We start from the raw sequence: 17,451 nt of genomic DNA, 5'->3' as shown, positions 1-17,451 counted from the left end.
CTTCTTCTTCGTTGTCCGTGCGGCCCATCGACGCCGCCACGATGGCCTTCTTCAGGACGAGCGCGTCGTCGATCGGGTAGATCTCGCTGGAGTTCTCGGGGAACCAGGCGTTCCGCAGAGAGAGATCGCCTTCGCTGACCGTGGCCACGTGCCAACCGCGCTGCTCCAGCAGCAAACGCTTGCAGTTTGCCTGTCCCATCAGCACGTTGGGCTTGAGGCGCCGCCGGTCCAGCTCTGAGATCACCAGCAATGCCACGGGTATGGCTCCGCCGTCGAGCGCCATGCCCGGCTCGATGTCCGCCGGCGACAAGCCCTGCGGCCACGCCAGCGTCGTGTGCGTGCGCGGGTCCACCAGGCACGCACAGTGCACGTACAGCGGGCCCAGCTGCACGTCCGACAGCACGCGGCCGCCAGTTGCCGCCGACAGTGTGGTCGTGATCTTGCGACTCCGCGCGTGGTGCAGCAGGCTCGTCTTGTGCAGGAGGTGCTCGAGCGCGGCGCGCTGCCCGGCGTCGACGATGGGCATGGCGTCGGCGATCTGCTCGATGTACGGCAGCACGCTCACGGCCATGACGTCGTCACGCACGTAGCGCAGCGCCGCCGACGTGGCGTACGCCGCCAGCTCGTCGGGAAGCTGGTCGCCGCCGCGCAGCGCCATGATGCCCCAGGCCAGCTGGCAGATCGTCACCGGGTTCATCATGAGCTGATAGGCGCGCCGCTCGCGCACGTACTCCAGCGCCCGCTCCTCCAGGGCCGCGTGCCGCTGTCGGTACGCGGCGTGCTGCAGCACGGCATAGGTCAACAGCGGCAGGTTCTGGTATTGGCTGTTGACCGCGCTGTCCGCGATGGCCGCCAGCGTCGGAGAGTGGCGCACGCGGAACGCCAGCTGCGACAGCACGAACTCGGCGAAGTTGGGCGTGCGCATGCGGCCCTTGGAGAACTCGATGATGTCCGGCATGCGCAGGAACAGCAGCTTCAGCAGCTCGCTGTCCGGGTTCGGGTGCACCTGCGTCGAGTTGATCAGCACGCGGCAGATGCGGAAGCGGTCCGTGGGCGCCAGTAAGTCCAGGCTGGTGCTGTTGATGTGCGACTCGACCAGGCGCAGCAGGGAGACGAAATGTGGCGTCAGCGTCAGGCAGTTCAGCGTGAAGCGCACCACAATGCTGATTTTGCTTGCCGCCGGGCTGTGCCCGTCCTGCACGTCGCACAGCAACGTCTCCAGGAAAGGCTGGGCAAACTGCTTGGGATCACTCTGTCTCACGGGCGCGTTGTCCATGTAGGCGTATATAGAACAAGCCTCTCTGTGCCTTATCCCGCCAATAAACGTGTTATTTAACCACAGCGAGCCATCCTCCGAGTACGAGTCTGCGATGAAACGATATAGCATTGGCTTCGGGGCTTTGCCATACGGCACCGACTTTTTCGCCAGTCTATCAGCCAGCCGTATTCGGTCCGGTGGAGACAGCTCCTTGATCATACGCTTAACCGCGATGGCTTGAGGTGATGTCTCAGAGGCATTCCTACTGATCTGCAGGTTGGCCAGCACTTTCAGGATATTTAGAATTCGAGGATTCTCTTGCGTCAGAAGCTGCGACTTCTGCAGCAGATCATTTTCCCCGACAAGGAAGAGGTTCTTCACGTATTGGCGAGAAATAGCCATCACAAATCCATTATCCAGGACCAGCACAGTAGGTCAAAAAGTCCGCACAGCAAATTCTCAAACCCAAACATAAACGTGCTGTCTCTAGCTCTAGTTTCCACGCATTCAAAGCCAAAGGTTTCGTTGCTGCTGCAAAATGATTTTTGTCGAATAAAATCTGTGCATGCACATCACTGTCCATCCATCGCCCATCTTCTTCTTGTTGACGCCATTTTCGTTGTGCAAGCATGTAACATTCCGCGGCCGCGGCGGCGTACCCCGACTTCCACAATGAAAATGACGTAAGCTAAGAGAGACGTCATCGATTTGCGCTGCATGCAGAGTTCGAAATCATTTTCAAAGCACGGCCTCTTCAAAACAAACGTCAAACAGAAGAGTGGGCATTTTGTTGTTTCTGTTTAGATGCTGGGAAGTTTCCATTCAGCTCCAGTCAGCTAGGGAGCCCATCCTCTCCTTGAGTTCGAATTGCACCGCGGAGCCTGTGGCCTTGTGTCTTTCAGAACATCTGCTAACCATTACGTTCTGCCGCAGCAGGTTTGATTCAGGCTTGGGGAACGAATAAAGCACAGAGGGAATTCCTTTTGCTATATCGGTCACGCGCCCACCTTGCACCGAGGTAAGAGCTAATGCTTAATTAACTGGCTGGCGTATGCTGGACTGCAGAGTGCAGGCGAAAGGCCTAGGTGGGCTCCGTAGAAAACTGCACCTACAACCGTCTCGGACTACAGTCAACTTCGCTAATACCAAGAGTATAATTATTATACTCTTGCTAATACTAACGACTGCCGATATAACGACAGAATTTCCATGCCCAGAGCAAAGTCCCATCTACCTGTATATTAACTTCAATTCGCGAATAGCGACATGCTTTTAGTGCCCCGAGGTCATATTCACTGCTTGAGTAACGACATTCTGGTTTTTTAGACAGCTATTTCAAGTACAGTTGTGGCATGTGAAATCCGACGCTTGCCATAGGGGACAGCACCACAAATGGACACCAATGATGTAATGCACTGCACCTAATTTGTACTATAGAGCCGCATGCATCCCAAACAGATCGAAAGGTCACAGCGTAGATACGCACAGTTCACAAACATGGTACACATAAGGAGTATTGGTATCTAATCCCCAATCATTTTTGCCAGCACCTTTTGAACCTTGACTGTGATGAGTACGAGTTTTGTCATCAGACAGATAAAGTAAAAACGGTTACCGTATTTCCTCGATTAATAAACCCGGTCTTTTGTTTTTTGAAGAGGGTTGGACCCCCGGTCTCTTATTTGGGCATGGTCCATTATTTGAGCACGGTCCACTATAATTTTCATCGGCACATCGCTGGAAATGGTGGATTTTTAACACGTCATAATATAGAAGTTCTATATTATGACGTGTTAAAAATCTACCATTTCCAGCGATGTGCCAATGAAAATATAGTGGACCGTGCTCAAAAAATGAAAGAAAGCACTAGGCACTAAAAAAATTGTAGTTGCGCAACCTAAAATCGCATCCTTTTTTGATCCACCACGTGCTTTCTTAGTGCGCATGCGCAAAGCGATGAACTCAAATAAGAGACCGGGTCTCTTATTCGGGCATGGTCTACTATTTTTCCGTGAGGCCTCTAGGAGGGTCTACTATTTGAGCATGGTCTATTATTCGAGCATGGTCCATTAATCGAGGAAACACGGTAGTTGTATGTAACACATGTACTGTACTTATACCATGGTACGCCTACTACGGTACGGAGGGCCTGTTTTCAGCCAATCAGCGCTCGTCTAGCCATGGTTATATTGGCCAGTATAAATCCCGCGCGGGATTTATATCGAATATAAATCCCGGTGCACGGTACGTACGCTAGGGCACTGCCACCGTAACGTGTACGGCGGCAGTACTCCAGCGCACGGACCATTCACAACAGACACAATAGACTCCACATGCACGTGTACACTCCACACAGAACGGCATTCCTGACGAGGAGCAGCACACAATGGAAAAGAAGAATGACCTGGAATTCGTCTACAGAGTATTCTATTATGCTGAATCTGAGGATAAAGAACGTCGAATAACCACGAAGTATCGCGAATGGGTCAGCAATGTACATTGTACTTCGAAGAGTTGAAGATCATCAACAGACTGTCTCCTTCGGAACTAAGTTTATGATACAGAGTGTACTTCAAACCGATTGGAAAATGCTAGATTGGGTTGAAATGTGACACAGTGATACAAAACAGTGTATGCAAATGCATCTACTTGCAAGTAAGCAAAACTGATTATAAGATGCCGCATTTGAAAATCAGCGCTGTACCATAATTATAGTAACACTTACTCCCAAAGAGTCCAAACTGTAGTCTAACTAGTGACAGTAGTTTGATTCAACGACAGCTCCTGCACCCCAGCAATTCAGTTGACTTCCGCACCGCTCACGAGAGAAGATCATAAAGATGCTACAATATGCACTGGAACTGAAAGGAAATCTTATGCCAAACACCCAAGGAGGAATCTTCTTCAGATCTTTCTCGACCATTCTTTCAATTGACAACTGATAACCATGAGAAGATGTTCATGTACTGCATGATGTAGGAGATCTCCAAATAGGTTCGTTGTTCTGGAAATGAGTAGGGGTACCTGGCATAAGTAGGATATGACGCTCGTAGTCGGGTTATACCGTACCCTCATATAAATCCCTCCTGCTATCACAGTCGGGATTTATATTCAGCCGATATAACCCGCTGACTCGGGTTATATCCTCTACGTATGCAGGGCTGCACACTGCATGGTGCAGTCCCTTATGCCAAGTGTCGGATTTCACTTGCCACAACTGTACATAATATCATGCAGAAGTACTAGAACCCATGCCATGGCGATGGATAAAGGCACACATGCAAGAAGATGCAGCCGGGGGGGGGGGGCTTATATTCTCATCTTTATTTTGCTTCAGAATAGTTGGAGTGACCAGCACGACTTCAATGAAGTGTGTAGTTGTACATGATTGTACAGTAATCATTATAGCAATAAAAACTGCTTTATGGCAGTTTTCTAAAAAAAGTTATTGTGTTCTAGTCCATGGACCCCGTCTAAAAAGTAAGAAATTAACGAAATGTGATAGCTGAAAATTAAAATTTCACACAAAACCTCACAATAATCACAACACTTGAAATGCTGCTTTGAACACTAAACTTGTACTGCACCAACAATTGGCAACATGCATGCATAGGAAAGAGGATCACGAGGGGAAAAGGTCTTCTGCATGTAGCTTTTCATTCTGTGTGTGATTATTGTGAGGTTTTGTGTGAAATTTTAATTTTCAGCTATCACATTTCGTTAATTTCTTACTTTTTAGACGGGGTCCATGGACTAGAACACAATAACTTTTTTTAGAAAACTGCCATAAAGCAGTTTTTATTGCTATAATTTCTTTTGTTTTTTCTGTCACCAATCAACGGAATGCCCTATTACAATATGTAAATGATGGCCTTCACATCATATCAATACCATTATTATACGCATTGATGTGCAAGCCTTTTCTTGCAGAAAATGGCACTAGCATAATGCATGTTCTTCTGCGGGGAAACATGTGAGCAGTGGTGGTGATACTTTTTTTATACGGAGGTCATTCTGTGCATGTTGCTGTTGCAGAATTTCATGACTGTCATAAAATTGTCTTGCCTTTCAGATATTTCAGATTTCTCCACCCTCAATCAGATTTGATTGAGAAATGTACCCATGCGCCAGGTGCGTGTCGCAGATGTTTTTGTTGATTCTGTGTTTATAATGGTTTATAGTCATGGGTTATCGTGATAAGGTCATCCAGCATCATATAGAAACTGAAATCGTAATCCTGTTGATGTCGATACAACTTTTGGAAGTAGTTCAATGACTTCAAACTGTTAGTCCACGATTGTCTAAAACAACACAGCAAAGGAGGAACAATAAACATGTATTAAAATGTAACCGAATACATTGCTGAGTCTAAAACCTCGTTCCAACAACTACACTGATCCTGAGGAGGAAAGGGGCAAGGCTATGGTTGGAGGTACTGAGAGATAAACAAGGCACTCCACATCTTTTGGTGAGTATGAAAGATATCTAGTCGAACCTCTTTAGGACGAACACCAAGGGACCGATGGTATTTATTCTGTGAGCTTAACCTATTTTATAACCAGAGAATACAATTATATCTCCAATAGACATACGAATAGATTTCTTCTACAGCGAAAGATTCTAAGCCACACCGACTGATTGACTCGTCCCGTATGAAACAATTGAGTCACTAGTGAGATTCTGCAAAATGAAAATGCGTACAAACTTTCGCTCTACATCATGAAGTGCGAAACTTCGCACCTTTGGACGCGAAACTTGCAGGGAACGTTAAATGAACTGTCGTAGGAAATTTCATGAGATCGGGTCATGGCGTACGTGCACTTGGCCCGCGCAAACTACGAAAATGTGCAGAACGCAAAGTTCGTGCAAAAATTCGCGCACACTTTCGCAAGGACTGTCGCGACACTTCGTTCGAATTTTCGTTTTGCAGAACCTCTCTACTGAACGTTTCTTTAGCAACATAACGGCAACGGAACAGCAACAGAGAAAGTACGATACAAGTACTCCACATTCTTACAGGTACTACAACCCGTTTGCAGATCGTAATTCTTGCTTTGGCGGCACGAAACATTATTTTGGGGCAGTGCAATCTCGGCGGTACTCACAAATCAAACAGCCCAGACTTGAGTAAACAAATCCAATCATACAAGTACGAGATTTTCACGAGACGAGACTGCACCCATTGGCTTGTTTCGTATGAAACAAACAAGTTACTGAACCTCTCCACAATAGAGATTTCCCCTGATATGCGAATTTATTTTGCAAACTCGGTCAATTGGTACTTGAACCTTTCCCTCCAGATTGGGAACTGCCAACGATATTATACCACTGACCAGTGCCTTACTTGTAACGTACCAATGTACAATGAATATGAGTATTTCGACAACACATCTAACATAAGCCTTAGGCCGCAACCACACTACGTAAAAATCACAGTACAAATTTTCATGCATATCTCAGTGCAAGTCGGTACGCAACCACACTACACTTTTCGGTCTGCATAGATGACGTTTTCACGCGACCAGCACGTGACGTTGTCGTACCAAAGCGTGTGCCACGCGCTGGAAAAGACCGGGAAATTCAAAAACAATGCTGGTGCTGATGCTATGTACGATGACCCGGTACAAAAGCAAAGTTGTACACAGGAGAAGGAGCGCGAAAACGACGAAAACGACAAACGTGGCTTTCTACAGGGGTGCGCCAGTTGCTGAAAACCTACAAAGCGCATTTTGCATTTCGCCCGCGTCGGCATGACGATTTCTACTGTAATGCCGTTTGTACGTGATTTTGTACCTAGTGTGGTTGCAGCCTTACCGTCAAGAAGTTGAACTCGCGTTCTTCGCACACTGTAGACAAGGGCAAAGAGATAAAAATGGATCTAAATCTGAATACTTGAAAGTAAAATCAGCACGTTTCCGTAAATGAAAGGTGAACATAAGCAAATGAATCGAAGGAAACCGGTCAAGTTAGAGATCACCTGGCATCGAGTATTCCGTAAAAGGAGGCCTCGCAGCTCGGCAGCAGAAAAGCAAAATTTAGCAAAGAGATCCTGTCAACTTTTCCATTATTTATTGCATTCTGCCCCAAAATCAGCACACTTTTCCTGAATGAAAGAGTCAACACAAGCAAATGAATCAAAGGGAATTGGTCAACTCACCTGTCATTGAGTAATATTCCGCGAAAGGAGGTCTCAGCAGCGCCGAAACGAAATAAGCCAGGCCATGAGACGAAATAACCGAAACAGCTCATGCAAGAAGCAGTTCCAAAGAAGGAAGTTCCTCGCGCATGCACATCCGAACACGGATCCGCGGACTGCATGCACTGAACACAATGTCTGCCGTGCACGTGCACAGCACACGGCTACCAAGCGTTGGTAGATCAAATACCGAGCACCTTACGTAGAGACTTACGCAGCCTAAGTGAAATACCGAGCACCTTACGTAGAAACTTACGTAGCATAGCGATGTCGTTTTTTCTGCCATGTGAACACAATAATAGAAAAGCTGACAGGATCGCTTTTCTAAATCATACATGTACATGTCCAATGTACTTGTCCCTGTAGATGGCTTCAAAAGGCTAATTTTTCAATCTATTTCCCTTGCACATTGACTTTATAGTTCCTTTCAATTGTAATACTGAAAATAAAGCACACATTGACATAGAGCGTGAAAAGAGCTTCGTAGTAGAGGGGTTCTGGAAAACGAAAATGCGTACAAACTTTCGCTCTACGTCACGAAGTCAGAAACTTCGCACGAACTTTCGCATCTTTGGACGCGAAACTTGCAGGGAACGCGAAATGAACTTTCGTGGGAAGTTTGGTGAGATCGGGTCATATCAAGAGTACATAACCCCCCAAGAATGTGCAACTCGACTATGGGTGCTGTCCCGACAGAATTTCTAGTTGACGTCATTTTTATGATGCAATGCGCACTGCACACGGATTTTCAGACGAATCCGGAACGTGTGGTGGACCGAAGCCCATCTGATCATGTACAAATTATTGCAAAGAAAAACGTGTGATGCGTTGACACCCGTACACATGTTGTAAATCACTGGTGCAAGGAGCATTGCATCATAAATGATGACGTCAACTTGAAATTCTGTCGGGACAGCAGGGTATGTGGGAGTTGCACACTTTTGGGGGGGGGGGGGGGGTTATGTACTCTTGGTCATAAAGTACGTGCAAACTACGAAAATGTGCAGAACACAAAGTTCATGCGAAGATTCGTACACATTTTCGCAAGGCCCGTCGCGAAACTTCGTTCGAATTTTCGTTTTGCAGAACCTCTCTTTTGATATGCATGTCATACTATACAAAAGACGGGTTCACACACATTCAAATGGGACTTCAGGTATAAGGGCACTTCGCGCGAATGAGGACTCTTTTCTGATGCCCCGCCGAGTGTCGTTATACGCAAAGTTGACTACATTACTCTGCAGTTGTTTCTTGTTTGTTCATGTGTAGCACACTGTGTGTCATGACGTCAAGACTACAATAGAGAGGTTTTGCAGAGCGAACGTTCGCAATGGTTTTCGCGTTCCGATTTGCGAAAGTTATTGCGAATGTTCGCGCGGAATTTGTGTTTTGCATGATCTTCGCTCCAAGAAAGTATGCGTGCACTCGCGCTTGTTTGAGAAGTGGTCTTCATCCGATTATTTGTTTGTTGCGAGTGGCGGCACCCTGACTCACTGCCTGAGACAACAGCTCTTTGACTACGTTGTCCATGGCCGGAGACCCACAGACAAACGGGATGGCTTGTGCCGTAATCCGGCGCATCAACACCTGAAATTCCAAAAAAGGCATCATTGATGTAACGGGCTCTGAGAAGACAAGCATGCAGGAGATCGAAGATGGTTCCGGAGATGAAGCAACACGGGCTGCCACATCTATGGGAAAGCTAGCACTCGCGGACCAAGCCAAGAGTAGAGATGAAGCACCGTAAAATGAGGATTGAGGGTGGCTCACCGGTGCACCACCGGTCCGCGATGAGCGAATATTACTGCGAAGGTTTGTTTCGCGTTCCCTGCAACTTTCGCGTTCAAAGCTGCGAGCGTTCGCACGAAGTTTCGCTTCTCGTGAGATCAAACAAATTTTCGCTTTGGAAAACCTCTCTGATTACGATTGTGTTCCTTCTGTCATGACGTCACTTTCTACGCCACCGTATATTATGTGGTTATTGACAGTTGCCTGGATCATGCTTTGCGCATGTGGGACACGTTATGTTTAACATCGATCAATGTGTAGAACTGCTGTTCCTAAGCCCTTTTCTTTCCAATTTCCAATCCGGTTCATGTAGTACTTCGTGTGTGTGTGTATGCGTGCGTGTGTGTGTGTGTGTGTGTGTGTGTGTGTGTGCGTGCGTGCATGCGTGCGTGTGCGTGTGTTATCCCGTGTAAACTATATTACAGCGATGGACACAGGAACTGCCATGGCGACATCATCGGTGTCCGTCACCACGGCTGAGGACCGCCATGGTAAAGCTGCGGCAACGGACACAGCACCGGCATCAGATTGTGCCGCAATGGCAGCTGCAGCAGTAGCAGCCGATGGTGCCACCTTTAGGGTATGGGTTTTGTTGTCGTTCAGTTTACAGTCAGTTTGCCCAAGAGTACATAACTCCCAAGAGTTTGCAACTCGACTATGGGTGCTGTCCCGACAGAATTTCAAGTTGACGTCATTTTTATGATGCAATGCGCACTGTACACGGATTTTCAGACGAATCCGGATCCTGTGGTTGACCAAAGCCTATCTGATCCTGTTCGAATTATTGCAAAGAAAAATGTGTGATGCGTTGACATCCGTACGGATGTTGTAAATAACTGATGCAAGGAGCATTGCACCATAAATAATGACGTCAACTTGAAATTCTGTCGGGACAGCAGGGTATGTGGGATTTGCACACTCTGGAGGGTTATGCACTCTTGGTTTACCGTAGAACACCTTATTTCCGGTTCAACTTAAACTTCGGTAATTTCGGTTGAGAAACCCAGACACCTAAATTTAGATTACACCGAAACGGCACTGGAGTATGCACTGTATGTGCAGCGAACGCTGGTCACCTAATTCTACATTATGCAGGAAACCTGGCAGGTCCCTGGCACCGAAATGTTACTGCACCTAAAATTACAGGTTTAATATCCAAGACATACTGTATTGAATAAAACTAGCTGAACCGACATTTGTGTACTTTATTCATGCAATGTAAAAAACGGTGGAGACGATGTGCAATAAAACGATGAAAATATGAAGAAATGGTGTAGAGAAAAAATATGGATTCAAACAAGTTTTCGTACAACACTCATCAGGAATCGTTTTTACATTGCATGAATAAAGTACACAAATGTCGGTTCAGCTAGTTTTATTGATTGCGGTTATCAAATTATTGTCTCCTCGCCGTGTGTTCACATGCTGTATTTCCGGAGTTTATTTTCGGCAGTATAAGCCGCATCCACAAATTTTGTCACACGGTACAGTACTGTCGGGTAGCGCCGAAGGACGGCCAGGCCAGAATTTCATCAAGCACAGCATACCAATGTATACACTCAACTGCCCATAGACAGTAGTACATGAAAATAAGAACGGTCTAGGCTAGGGGGCTGACACCCCCCCCCAGTTCTTCGGCGACCGGCAGTACTGTACAGCCACCTACCCTAGTTATCCCTATTAATTTGACCATCGTTGTATAAGCCGCACCGTCTTTTTCCCCGGATGAATTACTGTAAAAGCCATCATTCTAACGAGGCGTATATATAACGATTTCCTAAAATTGACTGGTTTACGTGAACAAAAGGTAACGATTCTCACTCATTCTCAACGCTCAATAGAACAGTACATGTATCGATTTCTGTATAACGATTTCTATTTTATCGACAGATTTCTCCTCGTTAACTCGTATCGTGAGAGTTAGCACTTCCTTATATATTATAGCTTTTACAGTCCTCTTGTTTTAAACTGTGGCTTATGCTCCGGAAAATACGGTGATTCTCGTCCTAACATGGACGTCGACCTCTTTGTCATCTAGGCTCATGCATTCTTTGCTTTCAACTTCACGGTGCCACGGCAACGGGGTTTGTGTGTAGCCGCGGTAACTGCTGGAAGTAAGTGCAGGGATCCGTGGCTTGCGCACGCCCGTTCTGACGCATGCACAGCTCGCGAACAACGACTCTTTTCTCCTACATGATCAAGGGTAGTTATTCGCAAGGTTGGCGCACATGCACACACGTACGCGCGCGCACACACACACACACACACACACACACACACACACATACACACACATACCGTAATTCCGCGCATATAAGCCCACGGGCCTATATCCGGATATAAGCCCACCTCCGTTTATAAGCCCACTAGCAGCACCACCGGCCAGCGTTGCCTGGCCGAACGTGGCATGCAGGTGAAGCAAGTACATGAACAGCACACGTGCTCAGCACGTGGTGGTGGCCAGACCGCTGAAGTCCTGGTGAGGGAGGTTCTTCATCGTTGGAAGGAGAAGGAGGGACGTCTGTTACGCCTTCGGGAGGCTGGTCAGGGTTGTCCATCACCTGGTGGCGGATGAAGCGGCTCAAAAAATTCATAAACTTACGAACAAAAGTGCGATGCGCTCTTCACTGCAGATCAGATGCAGAGTGCAGTCAGTGCAGATCTTTTGTATCCTTTTGTTGCAGATGTTTCTATTTGCAGAGAACGGTTCACGTGGTCCGCAGCGCTTGTGCGGCTGCTAGTGTTACCTATGGCCTAGGCTAGGTGGCTACATGATTCGCACGCTTCGCGTGCTCAGTGCTTCTGCGGCCGCTAGCTACACTGTGCTACACTGTTCGCACGCTTCGCGTGCTCAGGGCAGCGCTGCTCCGCAGCGCTGCTCCGCAGCGCTTCAGCGTGACACAAAAACACACGTCACAGGTGCCACTTCTTTATAAGGAGCGTGTTGTAAACCACCAGTTCTCAATTGGGAAAGGCCTTCGCGCTTATGGCATTGTATTCGTTGAAATGTTGTATTTCGACTCCGCCGTACCGCTGATGTTGCTGCATGGCATACGCTATATGCGTTGTGTGAGTTTTTGCTGTATACGCTGTTATGTCCAGTTTTATCTGCTTATGTTTTGCATGTACGCTGTTTTTGCATGCTATAAATGGCTGGTGTTATTAGTGTTCATTGTTAATTATCAGATGAAGTGAAATATACTGTGTAAAGAAAAAGAGTTGTCCTCGTGCCGTGTGGTCGTACGATCCTGACAATTTAGAGAATCTTGCAGGGTTCACAACATTTGGCGACCACGCCAGGATTGGAGCGAGCATGGCAGAGGAACTATGGAACAATTTGGAAGCCAGCTTTATCGACAATGGAGAGCGGTTAGGATTAGAAGGCGAGTTGTTGAAGGTACATGTGGAGCAGAGGCTCCAACAGTACGCGGAGCGTGAGGAGCGCAGTGCCAGACGGCGAGAGGAGGCGCTCCGCACCGAGTTTGCCAAAACACTAAAGGAGATTAACGAGCGCATCGCCAATGCGCAGGAGGGTGACGGTAAAGCCACGATGGGAGGTACAGAGGAATCTCCCAGTCACAGCGGTGGGCGTCAACCGGTGATGAAAATCCCCTCATATGATGGAACGCAGCCATTGGAGCGTTATCTTGACCTGTTCGAGGACATCTGTTCCAAGAACGAGTTCGAAGAAAGCGAATGGCTGCTGCGACTGCGCATCGCGCTAGCGGGTAGCAAAGCGGAGAGGATATGAATTGGATGCAATAATTACGAGGAAGCAAAACGAGAGTTGCTTGCCTCGCTCGGAAAGACTCCGGATAAAGCGTGGAAGACATTGCTGACAGGCAAGCAGCGGTCAGATGAGTCGTTTCATCAATACGTTGTCCGTGTTTGCCGAGAGGTAGAGGTGTGGGCCACACTCGCTATGACAGAAGATGGCGAGGTGGACACCAAGTATAGCGCCGATATAGGAAAAATGTCCCCGGTGCTGCAAGCAATGGCAAAGCAGGTAATCTTGGAGCAATGCGGACCTGAGATGAAGACGTACCTGGTCGAACGGCAGTGCTACGGGATGTCACTGCGCCAGGTACAGGAGCACGGCGCGTCTTACCAGGTCGCGCACGGACGACAGGGTGATACTGCCAGGAAGCCAGTAGAACGATCCGTGCCAAGGCCCACGGCGTCGGCACAGTGCATGGCGATATCGGTCGCAGATGCAGAGAAGCAGCTAAAGTCGCTGCCACAGGAAGGGAGAAAGGGTTTTCTGCAGCGAGAGAGACTCTGCTGGAACTGCCTTAAGTATGGCCATATGGCCAGAGAATGTCGGTCAGGCTCGAGATGCACGAAATGCCAGAGGAAACACCACCTGCTAATACATGATGTGTTGGATAGAGCAGGTTACAGCCGGGAGAAACCGCCTGAGATAGTTACGGAGAAGAATGTTGGGTCGTGCTGTCTACACTCGCCAAGTGTGCGGCTGATGACCGGAGTGGCACGAGTTGAGGGAAGAACTCGAAACGCGAAGGTTCGCGTGTTCCTGGACTCGGGTGCTGAGGCGTCATTCGTGACTGCAGCGTTGGTGTCAGCAATCGATGCAGAACACGTTGGGGTTGAAAATGTAGAGGTGAAGCCGTTCGGCGCGGAACCAACCCAACAGCGCATGGATAAGTACGCCATCACGATCCAGGGTAGCTCCGCTAGCATTCGGGTACGCGCGTTCGTGAAACCAACGCTTGAGCTGGACCTAAAGTGCGCAAGTCCGCAGACCATTGCGCAGTGGCACAGTTGGGGAGTAGAGCTGAGTGACAAGCCTCAACAAGGGACATCAGACGAAATACATATGCTGATTGGTGCAGACTATATCAACGCGGTACTGCACAGCAAGAAGGATGTTAATGGTGAGACGGTGTGGAACACAGAGATAGGTAATGTATTATCTGGTCCAGCGTCTGCACCAAGTCGAAACAGTCAGCCGGTGACCGTGTCATGTGTCACAGCCCACATCGACAAACTATGGCAGTTGGATGAACCTCCAGAACAACATCAGCACCTGCCATCTTTCCCGCTATGTCGCCAGGGCAGCGGGTACCAAGTGGGTCTCTTGTGGCGAAATGAGCGTCGGCCAACGGATAACTTTGCTCAAGCTAGAGTCATCGCAACGCGGCTTCTTGAAAAGCTGAAGAGGAATGGGAAGCGTGCGCTCTATGATGATGTGCTGATCAGGGAGTACCGCGAGCTTGGAGCAATTGAGCTGGAGCCATGTGAGAGCGATGCCGGGTACTATGTACCGCATCCTGGTGTGTTCCGCGAGCACGCTGCAACCACGAAGTTAAGAGTGGTGTTCAATGCCTCGGCGACGGCGCCAGATGGCAAGTCGTTGAACGACATGGTTGACCCTGGACCGTCACTATTGCCGAGTCGCGCAGGTATGCTATTACGGTTCCGTGAATATAAGAGCGCGCTGCAAGCGGACATCCGCAAGGCTTTCTTCATGGTCGCGGTTAATCCCGAAGACCGTCCGTACCTGCGTTTCTTGTGGCCCGGTCGAAGCGACAGCGATGAACTGTTAACCTGGAGGCTAACGAAACTGCCAGTTGGCGTAAACTGCTCGCCATACATGCTTACTGCGGTGATTCAGCATCACTTGAAGGAGCTACGGGCGTTGTCTGCACCCAAAGAGCGAGATCGTATTGATCTCTTGCTCACGAGTTTCTACGTTGACGATTTGGTCTCTAGTGTCTCAAATGCCTCGGAAGCTAAGGAGATGCAAGAGTTCAGCGTGCGTGTGCTTACGGATGCTGGCATGGAGTTACGCAAGTGGCGAGGCAACGAAATCCCGTGCGATCCAGAGGCCGGAGATAAAGTTCTCGGTCTGAAATGGAAAACCAGTGATGACTTGCTCAGCATAGCAGCGCTAGGCGAGTCCGATAGGCCGTCTGTTTGGACCCGGCGATCCCTCCTCAAGTGTGTTGCGTCAGTGTTTGATCCGCTAGGTCTAGCAGCACCGGCAGTTGTGCCCGGAAAGATACTGCTACAGCAAGCCTGGAAAGTCGGAGGCGACTGGGATGATAAGTTGCCTGATGGCATCGCAGCCGCATGCGCGCAATGGTGGGGAGAGTTGGCCGAAGTGGTGAGCATTGACATACCACGTTGGATTTGCTGCAATCTTGACACGCCGATTGCGCTTCATGCCTTCGCCGATGCCAGTGAGAAAGCGTTTGGATGTTGTTTGTATGCAGTCGTCAATGGACAGTCGCACTTGGTATTTGCCAAGGCCAAAGTGGTACCCGTGTCTCCACCCACGTTAGCCCGCCTTGAGTTACAAGCAGTATGTCTAGCGGCTCGCTACGCTGAGTTTGTGGTGAAGGAGCTGCGTGTGACCGTCACGCAAGTCTATGGCTGGACTGACAGTCTCACTACCGTTCATTGGATCAGTAATCCATCGTACAAATGGAAAACATTTGTGGCTAACCGCGTCAGTCAAGTCCAAGAGATATCGAAGAAGGTCGGCATTGTGTGGAACCATTGCCCAGGCCTTCACAACCCAGCAGATATACCGTCGCGTGGGAGTAGTGCACAGCAGATCCGTAGTCCGTTCTGGAGGGGCGGACCAACCTGGATCACGGAGCCCAATGACTGGCCCACCGCATCCTCAACCGCAGCTACAGATGAGTCCAGTGTAGAAGTACGAGTGTCAGCCACCACCTGTAGTCGAGAATCTGATAAGGAATGGTGTCTCCGATTCAGTAAATGGTCGAGGGCACAGGGCATGGTGACTCGGATGTTGCAGTGGAAGCACACTGAGCCTCGTGCTGAACTCTATTTTGCAGCAGACAACATATTGTACCGCATCGTTCAAGCCGCATGTTTCGCTGAGGATCTTGAGCTGATCAAGCAAGGTCAACCAGTGAAGCCTGGGTCGAAGGTGTATCAGCTTGCACCGTTTCTGGATGAGCATGGAGTGCTCAGAGCCGGGGGACGACTTCAGCACAGCGAGTTGGCGTATGGAGCCAAGCACCCAGTCCTGTTAGGCAAACATCATCTGACCGAGTTGCTGTTGGAAAAAATGCATGTTGAAAGGATGCACCAAGGTGTAGAAGGAGTCTTGTCGTTCATCCGTCAGAAATTCTGGATTATCGGTGGTCGACGGGCGCTACGCAACATTACTCAGCGATGTGTTACATGCCGCCGCTACAAGGCTAAGGCTGCCTCAGAAGTCTGCCCGCCGCTGCCGGAAGACCGAGTTGTTCACGAGAGGCCGTTCGCAACTACCGGCATCGACTATGCTGGTCCGTTGTACGTGCGCCGTGGTGAGTCATCTCCGAAGGTATGGATAGCATTGTTTGTGTGTGCCACCACCAGAGCAGTTCACTTGGAGGTGGTCGATAGTTTAAGTACCGAGTCATTCTTGATGGCATTTCGGAAGTTTGTCGCGAGACGTAGTTTGCCGTCTCGGATCAGGTCTGACAACGCTACAACGTTCAAGGCGGCATCTGACAAACTGGGTGTGCCATGGATATTCAATCCTCCAGCTGCACCATGGCATGGAGGCTTCTATGAGCGAATGGTTGGTACAGTGAAGAGTGCCTTGAAAAAGGTAATGGGAACAGCGTTTCTGAAGGTCCAGGAGCTTGAGACCCTCTTGTATGAGGTTGAAGCAGTGGTGAATAGTCGTCCGCTAACTTATGTGTCTGATAGCCTGGATGAGCCACCAGTAACCCCTGCAATGATGATGGGTGACATCTGGATGTCGTCAGAGAAGCCAGCAGGTACCCTGGACGCTGCGCAGATGTCATCGAGATTGCGTTACCTCAGTCGGACACTGGAGCATGTCAAGAATCGTTGGGAGGTGGAGTACCTAAGTCAGCTGAACAAACACCAACAGACCATGTCGCGCCCTTTAGCTGTGGGTGATGTTGTCTTTGTTCTCGATGATACCAAGCGCAAACAGTTCTGGCGTTTGGGACGGATCATCGAGTTATTCCCTGGTCGAGATGGTAAGCGTCGTGTTGCCAAGGTTAAGTTGAGTACCAGTACCCTGTTGAGGCCGATCCAAAGGTTAGTGCCGTTAGAAGTATCGTCACAGGACGTGGCTCCTGGGCTTGCAGATACCGCTCAACCTGCTATCGTCCCTCAGCAGCCAGCGTATGAACCGTCAGCACCGTTACCACCACCACGGCAGCAGGAGATAACGCGTTCTGGGCGCGTAGTC

The 17,451-nt window shown here is 49.0% G+C and overlaps 1 protein-coding gene across 1 annotated transcript in view; it reads left to right on the top strand.

Moving 5' to 3' along the window:
- The first annotated feature begins 2,014 nt into the window (after window positions 1–2,014).
- Window positions 2,015–17,451, top strand: part of LOC135825280 (ubiquitin domain-containing protein UBFD1-like) — a 31,429-nt gene continuing 15,992 nt past the window's right edge. The window contains exons 1-2 of the mRNA XM_065338019.1: window positions 2,015–2,276; window positions 9,668–9,822. Coding sequence (XP_065194091.1) covers window positions 9,670–9,822 — 153 coding nt within the window. The 5' untranslated portion in view covers window positions 2,015–2,276; window positions 9,668–9,669. The remainder of the gene's footprint in view (window positions 2,277–9,667; window positions 9,823–17,451) is intronic.

The sequence above is a fragment of the Sycon ciliatum genome, chromosome 9 (genome assembly GCF_964019385.1).
Source record: "Sycon ciliatum chromosome 9, ocSycCili1.1, whole genome shotgun sequence".
NCBI classification, from domain to species: domain Eukaryota; kingdom Metazoa; phylum Porifera; class Calcarea; order Leucosolenida; family Sycettidae; genus Sycon; species Sycon ciliatum.
Note: the sequence above shows the minus strand (reverse complement) of the source record. Positions and strands in the feature narration are given on the sequence as shown.